Here is a 27,905-nt window from a genome sequence, read left to right on the forward strand (position 1 = left end):
CAAACTTTGACAAATGACAGGTCACACATAGAGGGCAAATTTTTGTATAAATTAGATTATTTTCAACTCATTGCTTATTAGTTGCATATGAAATGGCTCTAATGCTCTGATAATGAATAGCTTCAACTTCCTTTCTTTTGTGTGGTAGATCATGCCATAATGCAAAATGAAACAACTTTTCAATACTATTGCAAGTGGTCTTCGTAATGGTGTATAATACTGCACAACCAGTCCCAAATGGTTCAAGTTACACAGATCTAGCAGTATTAAATATCCTGATGAAAGCCACTTGCAACAGAGGCAGATTTTTTTATCAATATGACAATTTACAATTCAAAATAATTTTATGAAAAATTGATGCCAACTACAAAAGACTACACATATACAATAACAATTTTACACACATTACATTGACTGAAGACATTTTTGAATAAATTTGCTCTGTGCCTGATACATGCTGCTGCCTTAACAGCAATGACCATTGTATTGTGTTAAGCATGGCAGGATTCTGTTTTATATCACAAAACTCATCACTTTTGTGGTAAAACAGCTCAATTTGGATGGCAATTTCAGTATTGTACACTACGCTTTCGACATTTCTCCAAATAAACGGAAAATTAAAGTGGCATTAACTCAAGCAAATGTGTTGGTTACACAATTTCTGTTCAATCTATCCAAAATTTCCCAAAGCTTAAAGCCAGCAGTGATTGAACATTAACACTGAAATGTGCTCAGAGTTCTGTAAGGCTTCCTGCTGTATCCTCCAGATGGTTACATAAACTATAACTATAGCACCTGCCACAGCAGGTATTCTGGTTGAGAATGCATAACCAAATCTCTCCATCTTGCTGTCATCAAAATTCAGTGTGTTTATGCCATGCTTCCCACCACAAACATGTTTCCTGAAGAGGTTATGAAGGGCAGCAAAAGAACTGTGATGTTTATATCTCCTGTTAAGAAACAAACGCTCACAGATTTAACAAGTGATCGGTTGTTGCCTCCCATAAAACAACCCTGTAACAATTTTTAGTCCATGCTCGATCTAGAGCATTACATGTAAAAGGAAAGAGAAAACCACACACACACACACACACACACACACACACACACACACACACACACAGAGAGAGAGAGAGAGAGAGAGAGAGAGAGCACATGGAGGTATTGGGGGGGGGGGGGGGGCAGGAAGAGGGATAGAGGGGGTAACAGAGTTGGCTTCAGTGCACTACATACAATAACCAATGTGCCTCCCAAGTCTGAAACTTAAAAATGACTTGTTAAAATCAATTTACCTCTCAAATAATCTGTGTGTTTCCTATTGTCACTTACAGCTTGTTATTTATGGCTTGGAATACCCAGGAGAAATCTGTTTTCACCAGTGTTTTAATAATCCATCAATAGTGTTATGACACAGCACGAACATTTTGTCAAGTGTGGGAGGCAGTCTACTACTGCTATGCTCATACGAGACTCCAGGCACGAATTGAGAATCAAAGGACAGGAGGTGGAATTTGGGATGGTATCTTTCTGATAGTGAGGCTCAAGCAAAGTGCATTGCTAGTTATTCTCCAAAGGGCTACTGCAGGGTGACTGGTGCCTACAAATACTAGATAGTTTGTCCTGTAGTTGAGAGGAGGAGGAAGAGTCCCAACAGCTGTTATAAATCTTTCAGAGATAGTATCGCCTTCAATGCCCAGAATTAAAGCTCCAATGTCTGCCCTGGTATCTTTTGCGCATTATTGGATATACTGACACAGTGAACTCTCATCTTTCTAAATTGGGCAGTAATTCTTTAGTTGTCTGTAGTCTAAGATCACGAGGAAAAATCATCCCTGTCACAGTTACACCCCATAAAGGCCACACTGTGGTGCATGGCATAAAACCAAATTTGTTACTTTGCGATCACTGCCCACCTGCCCATGATAAACAGGAGATAATTTGTTGATTGATCTACTTCTCATATCATCTAGTGAGGCAACTTCACCACATGTCTCATTTCTTCTCGTAAGAAAAGTGGTTGTATATTCAGGAAAGATTCGTCATCTGATGCAGATCCTGTACTGTGGTGCATACTATTCTTCATGTTTCTTAATCTTTTTTCCTCCCATGGTGTAACTACAGAAATATCTTGGGACTGTACCTTTCTACATTATATAAATCTGATCAATCAATCGAGACTGCTGTGGTTGTATGGCCACCAGCTTGAAAAGTTTGAGTCTTCTTCTTCTGTGTTGTTGCCTCGGTGGCCCAGAAGGTGGGAAAAGGGGGCTGGAAGACTGCAACAGGGGTAAGAAGCAGTGCCCAAACGGTTCGAGGTCCCATGCTTGTCATACACATGCTCATGAAAGAAACAAAACCTCCTGGAAGGGGTGGTGGGAGGGGCAGTGGGGACGAGGTTGGGAAAAATAGTACCTTGGCAATATTTCAGCATTAGTTTAAAAAAATTACAAGGCAAATCTCGAGATGTGTGAACTGCAGAGACAAAATAATCAACATGGGAATTTCCAAGAAGCAACATATGAAACATTTCACACTGCTGTTTAATGTTTAGGATGAAATTACTTGAGACTCAAAATAAAACAATGCTGTTTATTTAAACTCCAAGCTGAATATTTAGGACATAACTTAGACAAATACATTATACAGGGTTCAGCAGAACTGACTAAGCAGTTTCTATCCATTACCGCTAGGACTGTGGTGGGAGCAGGCAGTTGCACATTGTCTGCCTTTGTTCAGTCGTTGAACCCATTTCAGTAGCCAACATGGTCTGGACCGGTGCACATCGTGGTTTTGCCGTTCGTACTTATTATGAAAACAATAGATATGTCAGTGCTACACAACGAGCTTTTCGGCGACAGTCCAACATTCCACGCAACAATGGCGTTCCTAATGCAAACAAAATTCGGTCCTGGGTTCGGAAGTAGGAGCAAACTGGTAGCACACTAAGAATAGATACACATGGACGATGCAGATCCATCAGAATGTCAGAAAATGTGCAGCGGTGATTACAGCAGTTCAACAATCGCCGCAACGTTCTGCTTGTGGACATGCTGTTGCATTGGGGATTTCAGACTGCAGTTTGATGAAGGATTCTGCAATGCGATTTGAAGTTCCATCCTTTCAAAATAATGATTGCTCAAGAATTACGCCCTGCTCAGATCCCTCCTAATGCAGCTTTCTTCAGTAGTGACGAGGCATATTTTCATCTTAGTAGGTGCGTGAATAAGCAAAACTTTCACTGCTGCGCTGAAACTAACCCCTGAATTACTCATGAAAGACTGCAACATTCTCCTAAAGTGACAGTGTGGTGTGCCATACCACAATTTGGCGTGGTAGGCCCTTACTTTTTTGAGAAGGAAGGAGTGACCATGACAGTGAATTCCACACATTATGTTTCAATGTTGAAAATTTTCTGCAACCCAGAATGGACGAGATTGTTGAAAAACATGGACTGGTTGACTTGTGGTTCCAACACGATGGAGATACTGCACACACAGCTCAAATTTCACTTGATGTTTTGAGAGAAATGTTTCCAGGATGCCTCGTCTCTTTGAGGGGTGATGTTGAGTGGCCTGCACGGTCCCCATATTTGAGCATTTGTGCCTACTTTCTTTGGGTATATCTGAAGGAAAAGGTTTCCAAATGCTGCCCTCACACCCCGAGTGGATTATTGACAAAGTGAATGCCATACCCTGGCAATACGTGTGCAAGAGTTGCTCGAAACTTCAAGAATCGTCCACAACAATGTATTGATGCTAATGACCGCCATCTTGAGGACATTATTTTCAAAACTAAATGAATGTAAAATGGTATATTGTACTAATTTAGAAAATAGAAACATTATTTCTCTATACATCCAGATTTACTTTTTATTGCTCCTCAAAACTGCTTAGTCGGTTCTGCTGCACCCTGTACAACATACAGATATATAGACAGATGATAAAAATTCTTACAAATCCTTGCGAGCTGAAATAATTGAAATCTTTTCTTGGTACAAGGAACTACTATTTCAAGTTCATAAAGAATGTAGCAATGATAGTCACACCTCCACATCGGTTCTGTTGAAAATGGGTGCTGTTTATATGGTGCTGGAACATGAAACATACAAAGAAGTAGAACAACAAATACTGCAACTGCAACGCCTCTACCATTAGGAAACCTCTACCTTTAGGAAACACGCAATTATCACTGTGAATGCATTTCAGGAAAAGATTTTTTATTTTTATTTATTTTTTGTGGTAGGCATTACTCTTTGACATCAAAGCATACAGTTTGGAGTTTCTAAAGCTTTGTTCAATTATTTACAGACTACCAAAACTTCTTCACAAATTTTGTGCAAAGAATAGGATTAAGCCTTTTTTTATAGCTGCTTTCCACACTGAATCTAAGGCAAGACAGAGAGAATGGTCAGAACATTAAAGCAACAGTTGCAAACAGCTATAAGCAATCAAAACAAGGAAGCTTGTACCACACTTCCAAGGTGAATGAGAAAGACTCGGCAAAACTGCTTCATAGTAAACAGCCTTTCATACAGCTGAAGTTAATGCTACCATCAGATTCAAACCACTATCACCCAGGTATAACTAGATTCAGAGTGAATGGGATGGTATTCTTCAGGCCACCCAGGAAACACTACCTGTGGAATCCACAGACAATTGGTAAGTGTTTGGAATTAACAGCATCACAAGACATCAAAACCAAGCATATCCCAAGTATAACACATCCACCTCCACACCATTAAAGCACCTTTCCTAGTGCCACTAGTTGACTTATGAAAGTTCCAATCAGGCTTCAAAGGCTGCATACTAACAAGTAGCACCAAGCAACGTCCTCACATGATAGGAAGTGCAATATCACAGACCTCTCTGGATAAGGATGCTGACAGGGAAAAAGAACCAAAGATCTTGTCACCAATTGTTCCTTCATTCTGGCCCCTATAAAAGATGGAAGTTTCAATCAAACAGTAATTTATTTTTAAGTTACAGACTTCCAAGAGCGACACTACAGTTATGGAAAGAACACTTTTTCCATTAGCACACATCCACAAGTTGTTGTTGACCTCATCCGTGCTGTCCTCAGACACCTCAGTGTTTACTTCATCATCTAAGCAACCTTGCTTATCTATGTATTTGTTGACAACTAGGCAGCACTCTGACCAGTACAATCTTACTGGACCTGGAGTTGATGTCATTGACATCACCTGGATGGTGCTTCACTCTACTAATTACAAGCACACCCCTCACACTCTCTCTCGTCAGCCCTATCTGCTACTTCAGGCCAGTTTAATAGTTACTGTCTCTTCCATCTTCCACATGCCAACCAAGAAGCTTATAGCTCCTTTCTAAGTTGACCACACTTCTTTTTTTTTATTCCTGTGGGTGAAGATCTGTTCTTTTTGGGTTTCATCATGTCTCTTTCATGATCCACATACTTTTTACTTCATCTGTAACTTTATATATGTGTGGGGTTCAATATACTTGTTGATTGCTGAAGACTTTGAGATAACAGTCACAAATGTAATGTACACAATAATATTAATTTATTTGAGTGTGGAAGTACAAGAAACACCAATCTGGTGAATAACACAATTAATGACCACATTAATTCTGTGGTTCTATCAATTATAATTAGTAAAAGTTAACTTCACGAAGTGCAATGAGTGTGTGTATAGCTACTGAACAACGTTGGAAATATATTTTATATGCCATAATCCAGAAAAAGTAATGAGCTTAAAAACTTCCATTCTGGTTAGTGGGTGATACGGTCTGGCAATGTAAGCTATACTTCTGACAAAGCACATGACATCTGAAGACCTATTCTGATTTTCCAGTGCAAAAAAATTAAGCGTAAAATTAATTTCCATAACCATGGGAGTGGAGATGAAACTGAAATGAAACATATTGGTTCAGTTAATCATATAATCCTTGGAGCTTCATGAAAAAGTACTGACTTGGGAAGGACCAAATGGATAAATATTAGATGAAATAAAGGCTTTGTGAATTGTTTGTCAGTCTTCAACCTGCACAGAATCCTAGGGAGCACAGGTTAGTGATATGCAGAATAAAACTGAAGACTAAGTTAGAAGAATCTTTACTAATTGGGCACATAACTGTTACATGTTTCAGATAACTTCAGTGTGTGTGTGTGTGTGTGTGTGTGTGTGTGTGGGGGGGGGGGGGGGGAGGGGGGGGGGTTGTATGGTTCAGAAACAGACAGACAAGTTTGTTTGCAAGGATGCTATGGGGGAGGTTGTGCTGAGAAATAATTATTAAGAAATTAATTCCCAGTTATTTAGCACTGAAGTTAGTCAATCAGGTCACTGTACGTACAAATTCAAACACTTGTATGCACAAAAAAGTGGTAATGCATAGGGATCTGTGGTTCTGCAAGTTACTACTTGTTGAAATGCCCATTACCGGTTAAAAAGATAGTTAAGCAAAAGCTATGTTAGTTCAGTTTGAGGAAACCAAATGAAGAACACATTTGGTGACATAGCCCCGGACAGGCTGCTTGAACTTGAATGCACGACAACCTGATTGGCTAACTTCAATTGTAGATAACTTGAATATGGTGCAATGTGCTAAACTTTTTCCTTAACAACAATTTCTACCCCTGCAACATCCTTACAAGCTTTTCAGGCTGTTTATGACCAATATATGAGATAAGACAATATAACCAACATTCTTTTGGAAGTCACTTATCATACGTACCACAAACATCAAATTAAATGATATTTTAGATGAATATAACAGTCTAGAAGGATAATGTGTTAAAAAGTACACATTAGCAAAAGTGCAATATTACCGGAAGTGTGCTGCATGCAGTGTGGTGTAGCAGTTAGCACTGCTCACTGGTGTGCTGTGGGTGGCCGGTTCAAACCCAACAATCAGCAATTATATGTTATTTAGTATTTATAATTTCTGGGAAGTTCTTATGTTTGTAAATTCTGGAATACCCAAAGTCTGTATAAATAGCAGCCCTTCCCACCAGTTCTCTTCTGCTCTGGCTGTGCACTGTTGTCAGTAATAAATGTGCTTTCAGTACTAAGTGTTGTACTTTACTGATGACACTACTTTCAGGTTTGGACTTGTTTCTGGTTATGATGTGACACTGTACTGTGAAGACAGCAGGTACTTCAAAACATTACAACATTATGATTCCAATCACACAATTTAAAAGCCGTCATATACATGGACAGGAACTGCAATACAAGCAATATATCATTTCCAAGGCCTGCATATTCAAGAGTCCAATGGATTCCAAATCAACAGTGTCAGCTGCACATCAAACCTCTCAAACAGTGTTTTCTACAGATGTTGGTCAGAACCTAAGGAAATGGCTGGAAGCATTCAATAGTTGCCAAACATAACAAATAGGATAACACAATGTGTTTAGCAAGTGTTGTACTTTTACTTGGGGGGGGCACGGCCAGCATTGGTTCGAGAACAACAAAGAGAAGCCCAACAGTTGGGATGAATTCCAGGCCGAACTGAAGAAAATGTTTGGTGACAATCAGTGACAAGTCCACTTAGCAGAGGAACAATTGAAGAACAGAGCCCAACATCACAGGGAAACAATGCAGTTTTACATACACAATATTTTGGCCCTATGCCATGCTGCGAATCTGAATATGACAGAAGCTGGCAGAATATCACACTTGATGAAAGGTGTCACAGAACACACAAACTAAGCTCTTTTTGTAAAGGATGTTATTATGACACCACAAGAACTCATCAGATTATGCCAGCAATTGTGGAAATGGAACAAAAAGATTTGGAAGAAAGAGGAATGAGTGACTTTTCAATTTAGTTCTTATGGCAGTTATGGAAGACCATCATGATCTCGCCTCTCTCACATGCCAGTCAATAAAAGAAGAGATATAAATATAATAGAGGGAAACAATCCACGTGGGAAATATTTATCAAAAAACAAAGATGATGTGACTTACTAAACGAAAGCGCTGGCAGGTCGAAAGACACACAAACAAACACAAACATACACACAAAATTCAAGCTTTCGCAACAAACTGTTACCTCATCAGGAAAGAGGGAAGGAGAGGGAAAGACGAAAGGATGTGGGTTTTAAGGGAGAGGGTAAGGAGTCATTCCAATCCCGGGAGCAGAAAGACTTACCGTAGGGGGAAAAAAAGGACGGGTATACACTCGCAAACACACACATATCCATCCAAACATATACAGACACAAGCAGACATATGTGTCTGTATATGTGTGGATGGATATGTGTGTGTGTGCGCGCGCGAGTGTATACCCGTCCTTTTTTCCCCCTAAGGTAAGTCTTTCGGTTCCCGGGATTGGAATGACTCCTTACCCTCTCCCTTAAAACCCACATCCTTTCGTCTTTCCCTCTCCTTCCCTCTTTCCTGATGAGGCAACAGTTTGTTGCGAAAGCTTGAATTTTGTGTGTATGTTTGTGTGTCTTTCGACCTGCCAGCGCTTTCGTTTGGTAAGTCACATCATCTTTGTTTTTTGATAAAAGAAGAGATATAGAATTTTATGGTAGCCAGAAATGTTGGACTGAATAAACAAGAGATAATGGCCATTAATGTAGAACCCCCTATGTCACGTGTTAATAGACAATGTTGGAGAAGAGGTGTATCGACCTGTAAGTACCAATCTCCACCACCAATTGAATGTGCCAGGAAGAACGGACTTGGCGAACTTGCACTTATGCCACAACTGTCAAATGACAACCCTGCACCCGAACAAAGAAGGTACAACCAACGTGGAGTTGGTGTAAATATAATGCTCCACAGAAAAACACATTTGGAGGATACAAGGCAACATGTTGGTAAGTAACCACTATGAATACCCTGAACAAGTTGTATGGTACTGCAGAGAAAGAAGGTGAGTACACTGATGACAACTACACTGCCAGATGTCAAACATCGCAATAGTTCTATTCACACCAGTCAACTGCAGGCAATTACAGTCGACCTGTGGGACAAAGTCCAACGCCATATCCCGTATGAAGTTGTTCCCCAACATGCTGTAGTCATTCCCTGTCACAGTACAGAGGTACCTGCTGCTCATCTAGCAGTCAGATCCATGAAAACTAAGCAAGGCAACCATCTATGGGGGTGAGGCCACCCCAAATGGAATTCCTTCATGGACAATAGTCACCAAATGCCAGAAATCTCATTGTTATCTGTTATAACGTCAAGTTGAATACATATATTTCAAAACGACACAACACATATATTTCACTGAGCAAGCTGACAAAGCAAGATATGTGAACACTGTAACATTCGAATGAGCACTGAGTACAAGTCTAGCGGCCGCTGGCTGGCCGCTTAGGTGGCGCAGCTGCTGCATGGCTGGCAGACAGCGCCGCATGTAGAGGACGCGCGTAATTGCGCGGCGGCACTTTGAATGATCGGCAAGTCACAACACTTTTCTCCCCTTTCAAATGTTTTCACTGGTCTTGATGGAGGTGGCCTGTAAATTGCTAATGTCCATAGGCGTTGTGTGACTGGCCGTAAAGTCTCGAGGAGGAGGCTTCCCGTACGGACGGAAGTGTCCCCGATGATAACGAGTCGAGATGACAGGAGACGTAGGAGTCGAATCTGCTAGGGCCCCGTGCGCCAATCTGCCCGTTGCGGCAAGTCCAGTTGATATAACAGGAGACATGGGCGATGTGTCGACGTCCGTAGGAGAAGGAGGCAAGTAGATTGTCTCCGACAGATGATGGTCATCCGGTTTCTGCATGGGCACGTCTCCTGGTGGCGTCCGTTCTTGTACTGGCACCGAGATGACGGTGAGAGGGCTGCGTTGTGAGTAACGAGAGACGCCAAGATCCCGAGCACTCGGTAGAGCTGAGGGTGGTGTAGCGGCATTCGGAACAGGCGTTGCCAGCACAGGAGGCCGAAGCTGGTCCAAATGATGCACTGCAACACCCGTGTCTGTCTGGATTTCATACAGGCATCGGCCACGGTGTCATAAGGCGCGGACCGGACTCCATTTTGGCCGCCTGCCATATCCCCGTACCCAGACAAGGTCGTCGGTGGTGAACCGGCCAAGCGAAGACACCCACGGCCATGAGGTGGAAGGCCGCTGAAGATGAAGTTGCGTGCGGGGCTGTCGGCCATGTAAGAACTCAGCCGGGCTTTGGTCGCCCGTGGGGGTGAAACGGTAAGAAGCCAGAAACTGGAGAAGCACATCATCATTAGCAGAAGAAATCAGGAGTTTCCGCATCTGAGCCTTAAATATGCGGACCAGTCGTTCACCCTCACCGGTTGATTGTGGATGGAACGGAGGGGCCGTGACATGCATAACGTCGTGACGAGCACAAATATCCGCAAATTTGGAAGAGGCAAATAGCGGACCATTATCAGTAACAAGAGTAGAGGGAAGGCCTTCCAAAGAAAAAATGCGGGCGAGAGCACTTGTTGTTGCCGCGGTGGTAGGCGATGTGCAACGGACAATGAAAGAAAAGTTAGAGTAGGCGTCAATTACGAGGAGCCAATAAGTACCTAAAAAAGGTCCCGCGAAGTCTGCATGAATGCACTCCCAGGGCGTCACAGGCGAAGGCCACAGTGACAAAGATGACTTCGGGGCGGCGGCCTGTGACGCACAAGAGTCAATGCCAGGCCAGTACACATGACGGCACGCCAGAGATTCTGTGCGACACACACCCCAGTGCCCTTCGTGAAGGAGGCGCAAAACCGAAACACACAAATACGCAGGTACCACAACACGCGGCGAAACATTGTCGGTAGAAAGGAGGATGACACCATCCCTAGCCGTGAGGTGGTAGCGCAAAGCGTAGTAGTTCCGCAATGGGTCAGAAGTCTTAGCAGACGGACGATCTGGTCAACCTTTCTGAATACAGCGTAAAACCCAGGAGAGGGTAGGATCAGAACCCGTAGCTGCCGCCAGCCGGTCCCCTGTGATGGGGAATCTGTCCACAGCCCGCTGCTCGGCAACATCCAGATGGAAACACAAAAGTTCGTCCTTATCGAATGCCAGATGAGGACCCATGGGAAGGCGAGACAGTGCATCAGCATTTGCATGTTGAGCCATCGGCCGGAAACGAATCTCATAATTGAAACAAGACAAGTAAAGAGCCCAACGCTGGAGGCGATGTGCAGCCTTGTCGGGAAGTGACGTTGATGGATGAAACAAGGAAACAAGTGGTTTGTGATCTGTAACAAGATGAAATTTGGATCCATAGAGAAAAACACCAAACTTATGAAAAGCATAAATAATGGCCAAAGCTTCTTTTTCAATTTGAGAATACTTTTGTTGGGTGTCCGTGAGCGTTTTGGAGGCATAAGCAATGGGTTGTTCAGAGCCGTCTGAAAAATGGTGCACAAGGACTGCGCCGACCCCGTATTGAGCAAGAACAAGATGTTGGCCAGGTCGATAAGTAGCCAGGCATGGGGCCTGTTTCAGCATGGTCTTCAATTTCTGGAAAGCCGCATCACATGACGCGGACCATTGAAAAGGCACGTTTTTATGCAACAGGCGATGCAACGGCAGAGCCACCGAAGCAGCAGACAGTAAGAACTTGTGATAGTATGCTATTTTCCCCAGGAAGGCCTGCAGTTCCTTTACAGATGTAGGGCGAGGAAGGGCATGGATCGCAGCAACAGTTTGCTGAAGCAGACGAATACCATCCCGAGAGAGTTGAAACCCCAAGTACGTGATAGATGCCTGAAAAAATTGTGATTTCTGAAGATTACACTTAATACCGGCAGTCTGTAAGACATGAAAAAGTGTGCGGAAGTTCTGAAGATGTTCTTTAGTGGTGGAGCCAGTGACAACAATGTCGTCCATGTAATTTATACACCCAGGGACAGGGAGCAATAATTGTTCTAAGAATCGCTGAAAGAGAGCAGGGGTGCTGGCAACCCAGAATGGCAATCGTTGGTATTGATAGAGGCCGAAAGGCGTGTTAAGGACCAGAAACTGCCGGGAAGCAGCGTCGAGAGGAAGTTGATGATAAACTTCTGACAGGTCAATTTAAGAAAAATACTGGCCTCCCGCAAGTTTAGTGAACAATTCTTCAGGTCGGGGCATAGGGTAAGCGTCGATGTGGCATTGCACATTTACAGTGACTTTAAAATCGCCACAGAGACGAATGTCACCATTGGGCTTAGCAACGACAGGAGAGGACCACTCACTGGAAGTGACAGGAAGCAAGACCTCTGAAGTAGTGAGACGATCCAGCTCCCATTTTACCCTATCATGAAGGGCCACAGGAATGGGCCAAGCCCGAAAAACTTAGGCCGAGCAGTGGGTTTTAGCGTGATACAAGCTTCAAAGTCGTTTGCATGGCCTAACCCAGGAGAAAAAAAAGGGACGAAAATGTTGTCGACAAGGAATCTAATTGAGCATAAGGAAAAGCATCAGAGACGATATTGACAGAGTCGTCTATGGAGAACCCATAAATGCGAAAGGCATCAAAACCAAAAAGATTCTCTGCGTTACTCTGGTCGACCACAGATACGGGAACAGTGCGAAAGACGGATTTGTAAGATACCTCAGCAGTAAATTGTTCCAAGAGAGAAATCTTCTGTTTATTGTACGTCCGTAACTGCCGAGTGACAGGTGACAGGAGGGGAGAACCCAACTGAAGATACGTCTGAGAATTAATTATAGTGGCAGCAGAACCGGTATCCACCTGCATGCGAACATCCCGACCAAGGATTTGGACAGTGAGGAATAACTTCCCTGAAAGGGAAGAAGTGCAATTGACAGACAACACAGAATCGGAATCAGCGTCATGTTAATGAACATCATGTATGCGGTCGGATTTGCAAACGGAAGACACATGACCTTTCTTTTTGCAATTGTGACACACAGCCCAACGTTGGGGACAATCCTCGCGTGAATGTTTCGTAAAACACCGCGCACATGAAGTAAGTTGCCGGAGGTTTTGCTGCAGTTTGTTACAGGTTGTTTACGGTTAGGCTGAGGCTGCGCGTGGGAGCGTACTGCGGCCATGTCGGGCGGCGGGGACGCACCGCACGCGTCGACAACAGCGCACAGAAGTTGTATTTCCCCGACGTCACCCCACGCCTCTCGCCTCTATTTGCGCCCCAGCGGCGCAAGAAATTTCAAAAGACTGCGCAATGGATGGGACTTCATCTAGAGTCGGATTTGCCAACTGAAGGGCATGTTGCCGAACTTCTTTGTCGGGCACAGACTGGATAATAGCATCACGTACCATGGAATCCGCGTAGGATTCTTTGTGAACGTCAGTAACAAATTGACACTTTCGACTGAGGCCGTGGAGCTCAGCAGCCCAAGTGCGATAGGATTGATGCGGTTGTTTTTGACAACAATAAAAGGCAACACAAGAGGCTACCACATGTGTTTGCTTTTAAAAATAGAAAGACAGAAGTGAGCACGTTTCAGCAAAGGACAAAGACGCAGGATCTTTCAAAGGAGCCAATTGCGACAACAACCGATACATTTGAGGTGAAATCCAGGAAAGGAACAGAGACTTACATGTTTGTTTGTCCGTGACATGAAATGCCAAGAAGTGCTGTCGAAGACGTTTTTCATAATCAGACCAGTCTTCCGCCATCTCGTCGTAAGGAGGAAAAGGAGTTATAGACAATGACGAGAAACGCCCCGCATTTGATGCCGCTACGAAATCGCGAATCGCCGATGTTAGAAGCGTCTGCTGTTCAATGAGACCTTGCAATAGTTGCTCGACAGTAGCCATGGAAACCTGTGGGTCAATGATGAAAAGGAAAAATCCACTACCTCGTCGCCAATTGTTATAACGTCAAGTTGAACACACATATTTCAAAACGACACAACACATATATTTCACTGAGCAAGCTGACAAAGCAAGACATGTGAACACTGTAACATTCCAATGAGCACTGAGTCCAAGTCTAGCGGCCGCTGGCTGGCTGGCCGCTTAGGTGGCGCAGCTGCTGCATGGCTGGCAGACAGCGCCGCACGTAGACGACACGTGTAATTGTGTGGTGGCACTTTGAATGATCGGCGAGTCACAACTTTATCGACAGCCCACTATCTGTGTTCTAGTTAACTCAGGGGTTTGTTTTTCTGCACTGTCAAATGCTTATTGTCAACAGCTAAAGAGGACTGTGTTTCGATTGGTGTTGGTGTGAAGTTCTCTCTCAGTATTCTCATGATACAGTGGTGGGACTGGAGAAATTCCAGGAAAATTTGGCATCTCACTGCAGTAGTTGCCACAAGGGATGTGCCTTAGGGCAGAAGTCCTTTATAAACTGCTGTAGTATGAGCACATACCGAGAAAACTTCTAATGCCATGGATGTGTTGAAGGGTCAGAAAACCTGTGACTGTTTGTCATTTTCTCTGTATCAGGATAGACTCTTTCAATGTTCACTACATGCCTGGGATTTTTATTTCTTGTGTGACAAAGAGGCAATTTTTCAGATTCAGGCATAGGTCTGCAATCTGAAAACAGTTTAACACGATTGTTTGGTAATTTAGATGTCAGATGTCTTCAAAAAATGACATTGTCCATTTAAGACATTGAAGCAGGTTGTCCACTGTAAGTTTGAGGGTGACTAGAGTGTCACATAGTCCAAACAGAATAATTTTGAACTCATACAGGCCATCAGAAGTTACAAAGGCAGCCTTTTTCCAGTCATCCTCATCAATGTTGATTTATCAATAGACTTTCTGCATGACCATAGTTCTGAAATGCTTTGTTCCTCTCAAGCTGTCTAGGGGCTCAGTAATGTGCAACAATGAATAGATATCTTTCTTTGTGAGTTTGTTCAGTTGTTGGTTGTTGACACAGGAAAATCGTGTGGCATCCTCCTCCTTCCTAAGGACAACAGGAGAGGGCCAAGGACTCTCTGAGCATCTAGATTGACGACCGAGACTTGTCATTGAAACAGGAGGATAATGTCTTCAACAGCAAACAACTGTCCAGAACAATCTTTGTTTAGTGTACTTGCTGAAATAGCTTCATCAGTCTGGAGCTCTGATCTTTGACGGTCTATGACAGCTTGTGATGCTTTCAAGATGTCCCATCCAAGAATAACATTACGGCTACAGTCTGAGAAAATGAGAAATTTGAAGGACTGTGCTCTATCAAGCAATTCTAGTTCCTGTCAGCTGGATGTATTTCTCATTTGCAACCAGTCCGCAGCTTGTGGTCTAGTGGCTAGCATTGCTGCCTCTGGATCACGGGATCCTGGGTTCGATTCCCAGCCGGGTTGGGGATTTTCTCTACCTGGGGACTGGTTGTTTGTGTTGCCATCATCATCATCATCATCATTATCATCATCATCATCCATGACAGTGGCTAGGTTGGACTGTGTAAAAATTGGGACTTTGTGCAGTCACTGATGACCACGCAGTTAAGTGCCCCACAAACCAATCTTCATCATTTGCAACCTTCAACACAATTGAAACACAACAGTTCTACAACAAATTCAGGAAGGTGTTGATAAAGTTATAGATTATGCTTCCAGAGTACTCTCAAATTCCGATAGGAAGCACTCTCCAACCAAGAAAGAGTACCTTGCAATTACCTGAGCCATCAAGTTCTGATTGAACTTATTTGACAAACCATTCACTGTTGCGGTGTACCACCATTTTTTATGCTGGCTGACTTAGTCTGTAGGATCCATCAAGCAGTGGTGAGCTGGACACAAGTTTCAGGAATATGAAATCACAGTGGTACACAAAAATGGACACAATCTCGAGGACACTGCCTTTTAAGGACTCCTGTGGCAGAAAACAGCAGCCTGGACTAGATCTCAGTCATTGTTGCTTTAAATGGAAATGATGCTGAAAAGAGGGTGCTGCATTGCTGAAAACCATACAAACCTTGAAGAATGAGAAACTGATGAAAAGAGAACTCAAATTAATAAATGAAGCATTATATAAGAGGAATTATGATCTGACAGGATGGAAACGGTTGCTCATCTTCCAAGCTCGCCTATGGTCTACTATCCTGAAGTTTTTCCACAACGCTTGCACATCTGGTCACCAGGGATTTGTGAAAATTCTAGACAGAACCAGAAGTAGGGTTCTCTGTCCAGTTCTATACCAATCTCTTAGACACTACATGAGCCATTCTAAGGAATGCCAGCAGCGGAACCTCATTCTGCACTTACCGCCGGTGTGTCTGATACCAATTCCACTTGCAGCAGGGCTGGAATTGACCTATTGGGGAGGTTTCAGTAGTCAGTTAATAGGAATCAATTGATAATAGTCTGTACAGACAACTTCACCTGCTACACTGTCACCAAAGCTATGCTGACTGCTGAAGCTACAAAAATTTCAACATTGCTTGCAGAAGACATAATTCTGAAGCACTGAGCACCCTGTGTGATGATCTCTGATCGTTTAAAAGTTTTCAGTCAAGCCTAACATCAAAGGTAATGTCATTCAATGACATCACCCATATGAAGACAACTGCCTACCCCCACAGACGAGTAGTATCACAGTTTGCTTTAAAAAGACGTTGATGTGCTCTTGAAGTATGCTGATGCAGATCAGAGAGATTGGGATACAATACTACCCACTGCAACATTCACATACAACACAGTGAAACAAGACACTATATGTTTCACACCTGTCTTTCTGATCCACGGTTTGAGGCCAAAACAACAACGGATACAATGTTCCCATTTCGACTGGACGATACTCAGGATGACTATGTGAAATTATTCATTACCAGGACCAAAGAAGCAAGACAGCTTGTTTGCATATGATCCTTGGACACCCAGGAGAAAGACCAAGATCGGTATAATGCCAAGCACTGGCCAGTGAGATACAGCTCAGGAAATATGATATGGATTTTTACTCTTGTTCAGAAAGTGAGACTATCAGAAAAGTTACTACAGCAATACTTTGGGCTGTATCAGGTACTTCACTGCTTGGTGGACATCACATATGAAGTGAAGGATTATGACCCTTCATCAACAAGAGACAAGTGCAGAGACGTCACCCATGTCCTCTGTAGGAATCCCTACTACTGTTCTGGGGCAAAGATCAATGATGAGTGTTTCTCATTTAAGGAAATTGGTGAACCATTTGCCAATTGCGAAACTTCAATGAGAGGGGGCTACCTACAATGCTCGACATAGTGAAGATGATGTGACAACAGAACCAGAACACGAAAACTCATCAGTGCTGCCACATAAAGGAACACTGACAAGCGGTAGAACGAGGGTGCTGTAGTTGTCTCCAATGCAAACTTCTGAATTGCAGGAGAGAAATAAATGGCACAAGCTTTAGTGCATGCAGTGTGGTGTAGAAGTTAGAGTTGGTGGTTGGTGTGCTGCATGTCTCAGTTCAAACCCAACCACTAGCAATTACTTGTTATTTAGTATTTATCATTTCTGGAAGGTATTCAAAAGTTTTTTACATTTGTAATGTTTGTATATTCTAGAATATTTGAGGTTTGTATAAATATCAGCCCTTTCTGTCCTGAAGTTCAGTTCTGTTCTGCTCTGCTCTGGCTGCATGCTGGCATTCATGACAAATCTATTTTCAGTACTAAGTCTTCTAATTAATTAATGACCCTACTTTTGGATATCGACTTGATTCTGGTTACAACATGGGAATAGGATTTTCTGAACTAAAACCTTCAAGAACCTGTGTAACAAAGTATGAAAAAGGGGGGGGGGGAGGAGGAGGAGGAGGCAGGGAGAACAAATACCTTGGGTTAGCACCAATCCCTATCAGGTAGGATGTCTGACGACACTGTTGACATACAATGGAACGAAAATTGAGCAATAGAAATGACCATGAGAGGTGGATAAAGCTACAGGTTGTGAGTGGGGAGGGGAGGGTTACACTTGGGAACAGTATGATAAAAGTTTAAACAAAAACAAGGAATTAGGGAGAGGGGGTGGGCTAATACATATATTAAGCATGCACAATATTCACAGGAACACCTGCATTAGATAATTCAAGTACGTGAGAATGCTAATAACAGCCATGCGGGGATAATACTTGAATTTGAAATATCCCACGATATGCTATAATCGGAGCATTTGTCTGTAAAAAAGTAGTAGCATGTCATTTAAAAATGTAAACTCTTGAGGGGTATCACCTGAAGAGTGCTGTGAATTTACTGATCAAACACTGATGCTGCAGTAAAACCCCATTTTGTGTTGTAGTATTAACTTCTGTCACTGATTTCATTATATATTATTCACATGAGCATTAAGATTAGGCACTTACGAGTTATATCATTAGTCGCAATTGACAATGAAAGAATACTGAGAGATCTCTTTTATTTACAGTGAATTAAATGACTTTAACAAATTTTAGCTTAAACACGGCTGCTTTGGGCAAGATATGATACACTTTTTTAATGGGCTTTATACTCTTACTCGGGTTCATTTTGAAAAACCAACCAGTCAACTAATCTTCCTATCTTCCTCTCTCCCTCAGAGAGAGAAAGAGAGAGAGAGAGAGAGAGAGAGAGAGAGAGAGAGAGAGAGAGACAGTGTTTTAGAAAATGTACAGTCTGAGATCAAATTTTAGTAGTAGTGAATTGACTAACACAATATTATTCTTTACATGTGAATACAAAGACTATATCTAATATCTTACTTGTGTGCAGTGCGGCCTCCACATATCCTGAATAGCTCTTCATCTGTCAAAGAGGTGTTAGGCATCTGGATGACATCAGTTTCCTCAGTTATGCTTGGGGTCTCATTTACAGAGCCATCTGCAAGTAATGTTGATGTCTGGAAGAAAGATAAAAAATTGACTAGGTATTGATGTAGATGATACCTAGTATGTTACTGATTTTTCTGATGACACTTTTAAATGTTTCAGACATAGGAAATCAACAAAGGGTAATTGTAATAGTATAGTGTTTAATGAGGTTTTCAGCACAACTAACTCTTAAGATACATATTATTATGAGTGTTAAGGAAACCCCCACAGCTATTATTTTAGGTGCATTTATTAAGCCATGACCAGTTCCATCCTATTTGAACACCCTCATGTGTGAAACTGGTAAATAAGTACACCTACAATAACAGCTGTTGTAACACACCATGATCAGGAAGCACATTCTATAACCTCTGATGCTCAACTTCAAGTCATAAAAGTCATTCTTTCTTACTGCATATGTATGCAGCAATGTTGGCTCATACAATCTACATCTACACGGATACTCTGCAAATCGTGCCTGGCAGAGGGTTCACTGAGCCACCTTCACAATAATTCTCTATTATTCCACTCTCTAACAGCATGCACAAAAAATGAACACCTATAACTTTCTGTGCAAGCTCTGATTTCCCTCATTTTATTATGATGACCGTTTTCCCTATGAAGTCAGCACCAAAAATATTTTCATATTTGGAGGAGAAAGTTGGCGATCGAAATTTCACGAGAAGATTCCACCGCAACGATAAATGTCTGTTTTAATGGTGTCCATCTCACATCCTGTATTATGCCCTTGACACTCTTGGCCCTATTTCGCGATACTACAAAACAAGCTGCTCTTCGTTGAACTTTCTCAATGTACTCTGTTAATCCTAACTGGTAAGGATCCCAGATCGTGCATCCTCCAAATGAGGATGGGCAGGTGTAGTGTAGGCAGTCTCTTTAGTTGCATCTTCTAAGTGTTTTGCCGATATAACACAGTCTTTGGTTTGCCTTCCCCACAACATTTTCTGTGTGTTCTTTCGAATTTAAATTGTTCATAATTATAATTCCTAAGTATTTAGTTGAGTTCATGGTCTTTACATTAGACTAATCGACCATGTAACTGAAGTTTAAGCGATTACTTTAGCACTCATGTGGATGGCCTCACACTTTTTATTATTTAGGGTCAACTGCCAATTCTCGCACCATTCAGATATCTTTTTTAAATTGTTTTGCAATTTGTTTTGATCTTCTGTTGAGTTTACTGGATGGTAAAAAACAGCATCATCTACAAACAGCCTAAGGTGGCTACTCAGAATGTCTTGTAAATTGTTTATAGAGACGAGGAACAGCAGAGGGCCTATAAAATTACCTTGGGGAATGCCAGAAATCACTTCTGTTTTACTTGATGAGTTTCCACCAATTACTACGAACTGTGACACCATGAATCCAGTCGCATAACTGAGATGATATTCCATAAGAATGTAATTTCACTCCAAGCGACATGTGTGGTACAGTGTCAAAAACCTTTTGGATATCTAGAAATACGGAATCAATTTGAACTGCCTTGTCAATAGCACTCAAAACTTCATGTGTGGAAAGAGCTAGTTGTGTTTCACAGGAATGATGTTTTCTAAATCTGTAATACTGTAACTGTGTAGAATAATTATGAAATGGCTTCATCATTTTTATCATATTTTTCTTACAAGACAGAATGATTGCTATAATACATGATATGCTATTAGTAGTTGTAAGGTGATTCAAAATGGACTTTATTTACTACTTTTAATATTTCACAAATTATGCACAAATGTGAATCGTGTAACTTGCATTTGATTATACAGATAAAAAAAGTTTTAAAAATGTTCAATCCCCCCAGCCTTTAATTGTCTTGGGCTGCAAAGGTGACATCCAGAAGATAAGAGAATTCATATCACATCTGATGATAGTTTTGTCCCAAGAGTTCACTGCAGCTGTAATATGGTTTTACAGTCTGTCCAGTATTGGTAGAAGTGGAACATAACATCTTTTATAGACCTCCTGCCCGGTCATAGGGCATCTAACTTCTGTGTACTAGGCCCAATCTTGAGGTTGAAACCTTACAAGTGTTCTAACAGTGTCAAATGAATACTTTATTAACTACGACAATTGCCCTTTGTTGTGCAATCATAATCACTTTATAGATAATAAACATAATGTCCTATGTGTGAAACCTTTAAAAGTGTCAGCTGACCGTTTCTACGAGTCCTGGCAACAACTGAAGGCACTGTCTTTGGCTGATACGTCATGTGAGCCAAGATGAGTCTTATTGTTTCATTCTGGAAACAAGTCTCGACAAGTTGGGATTGGACCAATTTCCTTGGTAGATATGTGTAAGACAAACACATTCACAGGAAGTATATGTTAGGTAGGTAATGCATCCTTTCCCGGAAATGAAGTACAGGCAGAAAAGACCATTGTCATTTAGTAACAAAATCTGGATGATGAGGAAACAGACTGTTACACTTTTTGTTCAAAAAAGAATGCGTAAACAACAATCAGCAAAAATTAGTACAAATTTCTTCGTCTATAAAAAGATCGATGCGCGAAGCAAACTACCACCATCATACTTTAGTACGACATCTTGCCAAGAATATTCTGGTCTTACATGAAATCACTAAGCAGGTTGAAGGCTTCTATCCATTCATCCATTCACTTAGTGACCAGTCTGGTGTGCCAATAGAGGACACCAAAAGGAAAGATGAAGTTTTTAAATTTCATATTTAATAAATCATTTACAAGAGAGAATTGTACAAGCATACCATCATTTAAGAATTGCACAGACTCTCGCACGGAGGATGTAGTAATAGGCATCCCTGGCATAAAGAAACAGCTGAAGGAGTTGAAAAAAATTAAGTCACCAGGTCTGGATGGAACCCCAATTTGGTTCCATTTATTGTGAATGTCTCACCCAGCACAAAGTTACAAGCAACTGGAAAAAAAGTGCAGGTGATTCCCGTATATAAGAAGGGCAAAAGAATAGATTTAAAAAATTACAGACCAATATCCGTAACATTAGTTTGCTGCAGAATTCTTGAAAATATTATAAGTTCAAATATAATAAAAATCTTTGAGATGAAAAAGCTTCTACCCACAATTCAACAAGGATTTCAAAAGCATCGCTCGTGTTAAACTCAGCTTGCCCTTTTCTCACATGATATCCAGCAAAGCATGAATGAAGGGTAAGAGGCAGATTCCATAATCCTAGATTTCTGGAAAGCATTTGACACGGTGACCCACTGCAGATGACTAACAAAGTTACTAGCGTACGGACTATGATCCCAGATATGTGAGTGGCTCAAAGACTTCGTAAGTAATAGAAACCAGTACGTTGTCTTCGTAGGTGGATGTTCGTCAAGAGAAGGGTAATGTCAGGAGTGCCCCAGGTGTGACAGGACCGCTCTTATTCTCTACATCACAAATTATCTGATGGACAGGCTGAGCAAAAAATGGCAGCAGTTTGCTGACAATGCTGTGATGTACAGTATCATGTTGTCATTGAGTGACTGTAGGAGGATAAAAGTTTACACACAACATTTATGATTTGTGTGATGAATCACAGCTCACCCTTAATATGCAAAAACGTAAGCTGAAGTACACTACCAATGTGCTTACTGACAGAATCACATTGGTGAAATATATAGGTGTAACATTACACAGCAGTATGAAATGGAATGAGCATGTTAGGATGGTAGCAAGGAAGACAAATGGTCGGCTTCAGTTTATTTGTAGAATTTTAGGAAAGTGTGTTTAGTCTGTAAAGGAGACCGCTTATAGAACACTAGTGCAACTTATTCTCAAATACTGCTCAAGTTGGCTGGTTTGAGAGTAAATGGACTAAACTGCTGGGTTATCAGTCATGAGCACTGCTCAAGTATTTGGGACCCCTACCATGTTGGATTGAAGGTGGTGGTGGTGGTGGTTATTGGGAGGTTTAAGGTGGACTAAACAGCGAAGGTCATCAGTCCCCCATTCCAAAAACAGGCGAGACATAAATTCACGAAGCAGGTAAAACCCCAAGGGGAAGGAGACTCCCCCCAGGCCCTAAAAGAACACAAATGCGGCAACGAACACTACAGACACGAAGAGTACAGATGAACACCAGACAGAAAGAAACAGAAGAAAAGAAGAAGGCCGGAGACTGGTTGACTGACCATGAGAACAAAAAAAAGGGAAAGAGTCAACCATCCGACGACACACCAAAACAGCAACAAATATTGAGACGCGAGGACAAAAGACACAGAAAGGGAAAGGTGCAGGACCTCCCTAAATGGAACCATAAAAAGGACTACCACGGATAAAATTTAAAACGTCATCAGCCATGGAGGCATCGTCACATAAAATCAAAGGCAAAGTGCCCAGGAGATTAAAAGACTGCCGGAGGGTGCGCAGTCGGGGACACTCCAACAAAATGTGGGCGACCGTCAGCCGGGACCCACACCGACACAGGGGGGGGATCCTCCTGACGCAAAAGATGACCGTGCGTCAGGTAGGTATGGCCGATGCGCAGCCGACACAGGACGACAGAGTCCCTGCGAGAAGCCCGCAGGGAGGAGCGCCACACATCGGTCGTCTCCTTGACAGCCCGCAGTTTATTCGGGGATGTCATGCCACGTCACTCAGCAGTCCACATCCCAAGTACCTTACGGCGCAACGCCAGCTGCTGATCGCGAGCCGTGAGTCCAATCTCCAAAGCTGGGGCGTCGATCGCCCCTTTGGCCAGCCTGTCAACACGTTCGTTCCCCGGGATGCCAACGTGACCTGGCGTCCAAATAAAGACCACCGAACGACCAGAGCGGGTAATGGCGGAAACAGACTCCTGAATAGAGGACACCAGAGGAGAAGAGGTATAGCAGCGGTCGATGGCCTGGAGGCCGCTCAGGGAGTCACTGCTGATGACGATGGACGTACCTGAGCAGGAACGCATATGCTCAAGAGCGCGCAATATGGCCACCAGCTCTGCAGTAAAAATACTGCAGCCAGCCGGCAAGGAGCGCTGTTCAACATGGGCAGCGTGAGCAAAAGCGTAGGCAGTGCGACCATCAACCAGGGAACCATCAGTGAAGACAGTCTCACAGCCCGAAAATGAGGCGAGGAGCGCAAGAAAACGGCGACGGAGGGCCACAGGCGGAACCGAGTCCATGGGTCCCTGTGCCAAGTCCAGACGGATGGACGGCTGGGGCAAACACCAGGGAGGCGTAGGTGCACGGACCCGGAAGGGAGGCAGAAGAGGGAATGACCCCAGTTCCGACAGCAGGGACTGGACGCGGACAGCTATGGAAAGCCCAGACCGAGGTCGCCGTCCGGGCAGATGGAGGACCATGGCAGGGAAAAGCAGGCGATAATTGGGATGGCCCGGCGAGCAATGCACGTGGACAGCATAGTCGGCGAGCAGTCGATGGCAGCGAATCCGCAGCGGGGGAACCCCGGCCTCCACCAGTAGACTATCCACGGGGCTCGTACGAAAAACGCCAGTTGCAAGCCGAAGCCCACAGTGGTGGATGGGGTCTAACAACTTCAACACTGAGGGTGATGCAGACCCATAGGCCAGGCTCCCATAATCAAGCCTGGACTGCACAAGGGCTCTGTACAATCGCAACAGCGTGCAGCGATCTGCACCCCAAGACATGTGGCTCAGGCAGCGGAGGGCGTTGAGGTGCCGCCAGCACTTTTGCTTCAGCTGAGTAATATGAGGAACCCATGTGAGCCGGGCATCAAAGACGAGTCCTAAGAAGTGGCATGTGTCCACCACGGCAAGCAGGTGGCCGTTGAGGTAAAGTTCAGGATGAGGGTGGACCGTCCGACGCCTGCAGAAGTGCATAACTCGAGTCTTGGCTGCAGAGAACTGAAAACCATGAGTCAGAGCCCATGATGCTGCCTTGCGAACGGCTACTTGCAGCCTGTGTTCGGCGACTCCCGTAGTCGTGGAGCTAAATGAGATGCAGAAGTCATCGGCATACAAAGAAGGAGACACCGACGACCCCATGGCTGCAGCCAGACCATTAATGGCCACTAGAAATAAGGAGACGCTCAACACCGAGCCCTGCAGCACCCCATTTTCCTGTATATAAGATGAACTAGAGGCGGCACCCACTTGCACCCGGAAAGAGCGGTGCAATAGAAAGGTTTGAACAAAAGCCGGGAGCTGACCACGAAGGCCCCACTCATGCAACGTAGCAAGGATGTGATGCCTCCATGTAGTGTCATACGCCTTCCGCAGATCAAAAAATACAGCAACGAGATGCTGACGTCAGGCAAAGGCCGTACGGATAGCAGATTCCAGCCACACCAAATTGTCCGCAGCAGACCGGCCCCGACGGAAGCCACCCTGGGATGGAGCGAGGAGACCGCGCGACTCAAGGACCCAACACAAACACCGCCCCGCCATACGTTCGAGCAATTTGCACAAAACATTGGTGAGGGTAATGGGACGATAGCTGTCCACCGCCAGTGGGTCCGCACCGGGGTTCAAGATGGGGACAATAAGACCCTCTCGCCATTGCGACGGGAACACGCCCTCGCTCCAAATGCGGTTAAAGATGGTGAGGATGTGTCTCTGGCAGTCCCTGGAGAGATGCTTCAGCATCTGCGCGTGGATGCAGTCTGGTCCTGGTGCGGTATCAGGGCAATCGGCGAGGGCAGCGAGGAATTCCCTCTCGCTGAAAGGAGCATTGTATTTTTCAGAACGACGCGTGTGGAATGATAACGACGTCTGCTCGGCTCGCTCCTTTAGAGAGCGAAAGGCGGGGGGATAAGTTGCAGTCGCAGAGCTCTGAGCAAAGTGCGCAGCAAGGTGTTCAGCAATGGTGGCAGCGTCCGTGCAGACAGCGCCGTCCAAGGAGATCCCAGGGACACCCATAGGGGTCTGGTATCCATAAATCCGCCGGATCCGGGACCACACGAGCGAGGGGGAGACATGGGAGCCCAAGGATGAGACATACCTCTCCCAGCACTCCTGCTTACGTTGTGTAATAAGACGACGAGCCAAGGCACGGAGCCTCTTAAAGGCAATGAGGGTCTCTAGAGACGGGTGCCGCCTATGACGCTGGAGGGCCCGCCTATGGTCGCGAATAGCCTCAGCAATCTCCGGCGACCACCAGGGTACAGCCTTCCTCCGAGGGAGTCCAGAAGAGCGGGGGATGGCAGCCTCTGCCGCCGAAATGATTGACGTGGTTAAGACACGGACCACCTCGTCAATGTCACCCTGTGGGGGAGACTCGATGGTTGCAGCGGAAGTAAAAGCCGGCCAGTCAGCCCTGTGGAGAGCCCAGCAGGGCAGGCGCCCAGAAGAATGACACTGGGGCAGTGACAAATAGATGGGAAAGTGGTCACTACCACACAGGTCAGGATGCACTCTCCAGTGGAGGGATGGGACAAGGCCGGGGCTGCAAAGAGAGAGATCGATGGCCGAGAACGAGCCATGGGCCACACTGAAATGCGTGGGAGCACCAGTGTTCAAAAGGCTAAGGTCGAGCTGAGCCAACAAATGCTCCACGGCACGACCGCGGTCATTGGAGACAGTCCCACGCCATAGAGGGTTGTGGGCATTGAAATCGCCCAGCAACAAGAAAGGTGGCGGCAATTGGGCTATCAGAGCAGCCAGGACATGCTGCGCGACGGCACCATCCGGTGGAAGGTAAAGACTGCAGACGGTAACAGCCTGTGGCGTCCACACCCGAACAGCGACAGCCTCTAAAGGTGTGTGGAGAGGTACAAACTCGCTGTGAAGAGAGTTAAGGACATATATGCAGACGCCACCAGACACCCTTTCATAAGCTGCCCGGTTCTTATAATAACCCCAATAGCCACGGAGGGCGGGGGTTCGCATTGCGGGAAACCAAGTTTCCTGAAGGGCAATGCAGAAGAAAGGGTGAAGGCTGATAAGTTGTCAGAGCTCAGCTAGATGGTGGAAGAAACCGCTGCAGTTCCACTGGAGGTGGTCCGAGGGACTGGCGAGATCCAGGTCCTCAGCAGACGCCAGAATCTCCACCTCATCTTCGGATGCAGAGTGAGAAGGTTGCGATGGGACAGGTGCCACCGCAATGTCAGTATGCTTGGGAGCCTTTTTCTTGGTCTGCTTTGCGCGCTGTGCCTGAGGTGGTTCTGGCTGGGAGGGCTGCACCGGGTCAGTCTCAGGGACTGAAGACGACCGTGACGCCTTACGACCAGCGACCGGTGGTTGTTTCAGATACTTGCGGGTGTCTGCTGTGCCGCTGGTCGGAACTTGTGAAGGGAGGTCCCCAAGGGACCCCTTCCTTGCGAGAGTAGCCGAAGAAGTCTTACGCTTCTCCGGCTGGGAAGGGGGAACTGATGTCCCCGATTGTTGGGGGGGTGTTGCTCCTGAAGTAGATGGAGCAGGAGCAACAGGTTGTGAAGTGCCCCCCACAAGCAAGGGGGCTGGTGGATGCTGACCGATCTTAGAGCCGAGTCGTGACGATGGAAGAACTGTCGTTGCAGCAGCGGCGTAGGTTGACGTCATTGCCACAGGATGGAGCCGCTCGTATTTCTGTCTAGCCTCGGGGTAGGTCAGGCGGTCCAGGGTCTTATATTCCATTATCTTCCTTTCTTTCTGGAATATCCTATAGTCTGGCGAGCAGCGGGAATGGTGTTCTCCGCAGTTAACACAGATAGGAGGCGGGGCACATAGAGTATCAGGATGCGAAGGACGTCCACAATCCCGACACGTGATGCTGGAAGTACAGCGAGATGACATGTGCCCGAACTTCCAGCATTTAAAACACCGCATCGGAGGAGGGATATAGGGCTTCACATCACAACGGTAAACCATCACCTTAACCTTGTCGGGTAAGACATCACCCTCAAAGGCCAAGATGAAGGCACCGGTGGCTACTTGATTATCCCTCGGACCCCGATGGACGCGCCGGACGAAGTGAACACCTCGTCGTTCGAGGTTGGCGCGTAATTCATCGTCGGACTGCAGAAGAACATCCCTGTGGAATATAATACCCTGGACCATGTTGAGACTCTTATGGGGCGTGATGCTAACTGAAACATCCCCCAGCTTGTCACAATTGAGTAACATCCGGGACTGGGCAGAGGATGCCGTTTTGATGAGCACAGAACCAGAGCGCATCTTGGACAAGCCCTCCACCTCCCCGAACTTGTCCTCTAAATGCTCCACAAAAAACCGGGGCTTGGTTGACATAAACGATTCTCCATCAACTCGCGTACACACAAGGAACCGGGGTGAATATTCTCCACTGCCTTCTTTTGCCATACGTTCGTCCCATGGAGTGGCCAGGGGGGGAAATGAT

The 27,905-nt window shown here is 44.6% G+C and overlaps 1 protein-coding gene across 2 annotated transcripts in view; it reads right to left on the minus strand.

Annotated features, from left to right (window-relative positions):
* LOC124721898 (G patch domain-containing protein 4) overlaps positions 1-27,905 on the minus strand; it is a 61,829-nt gene that overhangs the window by 704 nt on the left and 33,220 nt on the right. The window contains exons 4-5 of one of the 2 annotated variants that reach the window (XM_047247052.1): positions 18,547-18,683; positions 3,954-4,088 (exon numbers count right to left, since the gene is read on the minus strand). In XM_047247052.1, coding sequence (XP_047103008.1) covers positions 4,079-4,088; positions 18,547-18,683 — 147 coding nt within the window. In that variant the 3' untranslated portion in view covers positions 3,954-4,078. Of the gene's footprint in view, positions 1-3,953; positions 4,089-18,546; positions 18,684-27,905 lie in introns of those variants that run through there. The other variant, XM_047247051.1, reaches the window with a different exon arrangement.

The sequence above is a fragment of the Schistocerca piceifrons genome, chromosome X (assembly GCF_021461385.2).
Source record: "Schistocerca piceifrons isolate TAMUIC-IGC-003096 chromosome X, iqSchPice1.1, whole genome shotgun sequence".
Lineage (NCBI taxonomy): Eukaryota > Metazoa > Arthropoda > Insecta > Orthoptera > Acrididae > Schistocerca > Schistocerca piceifrons.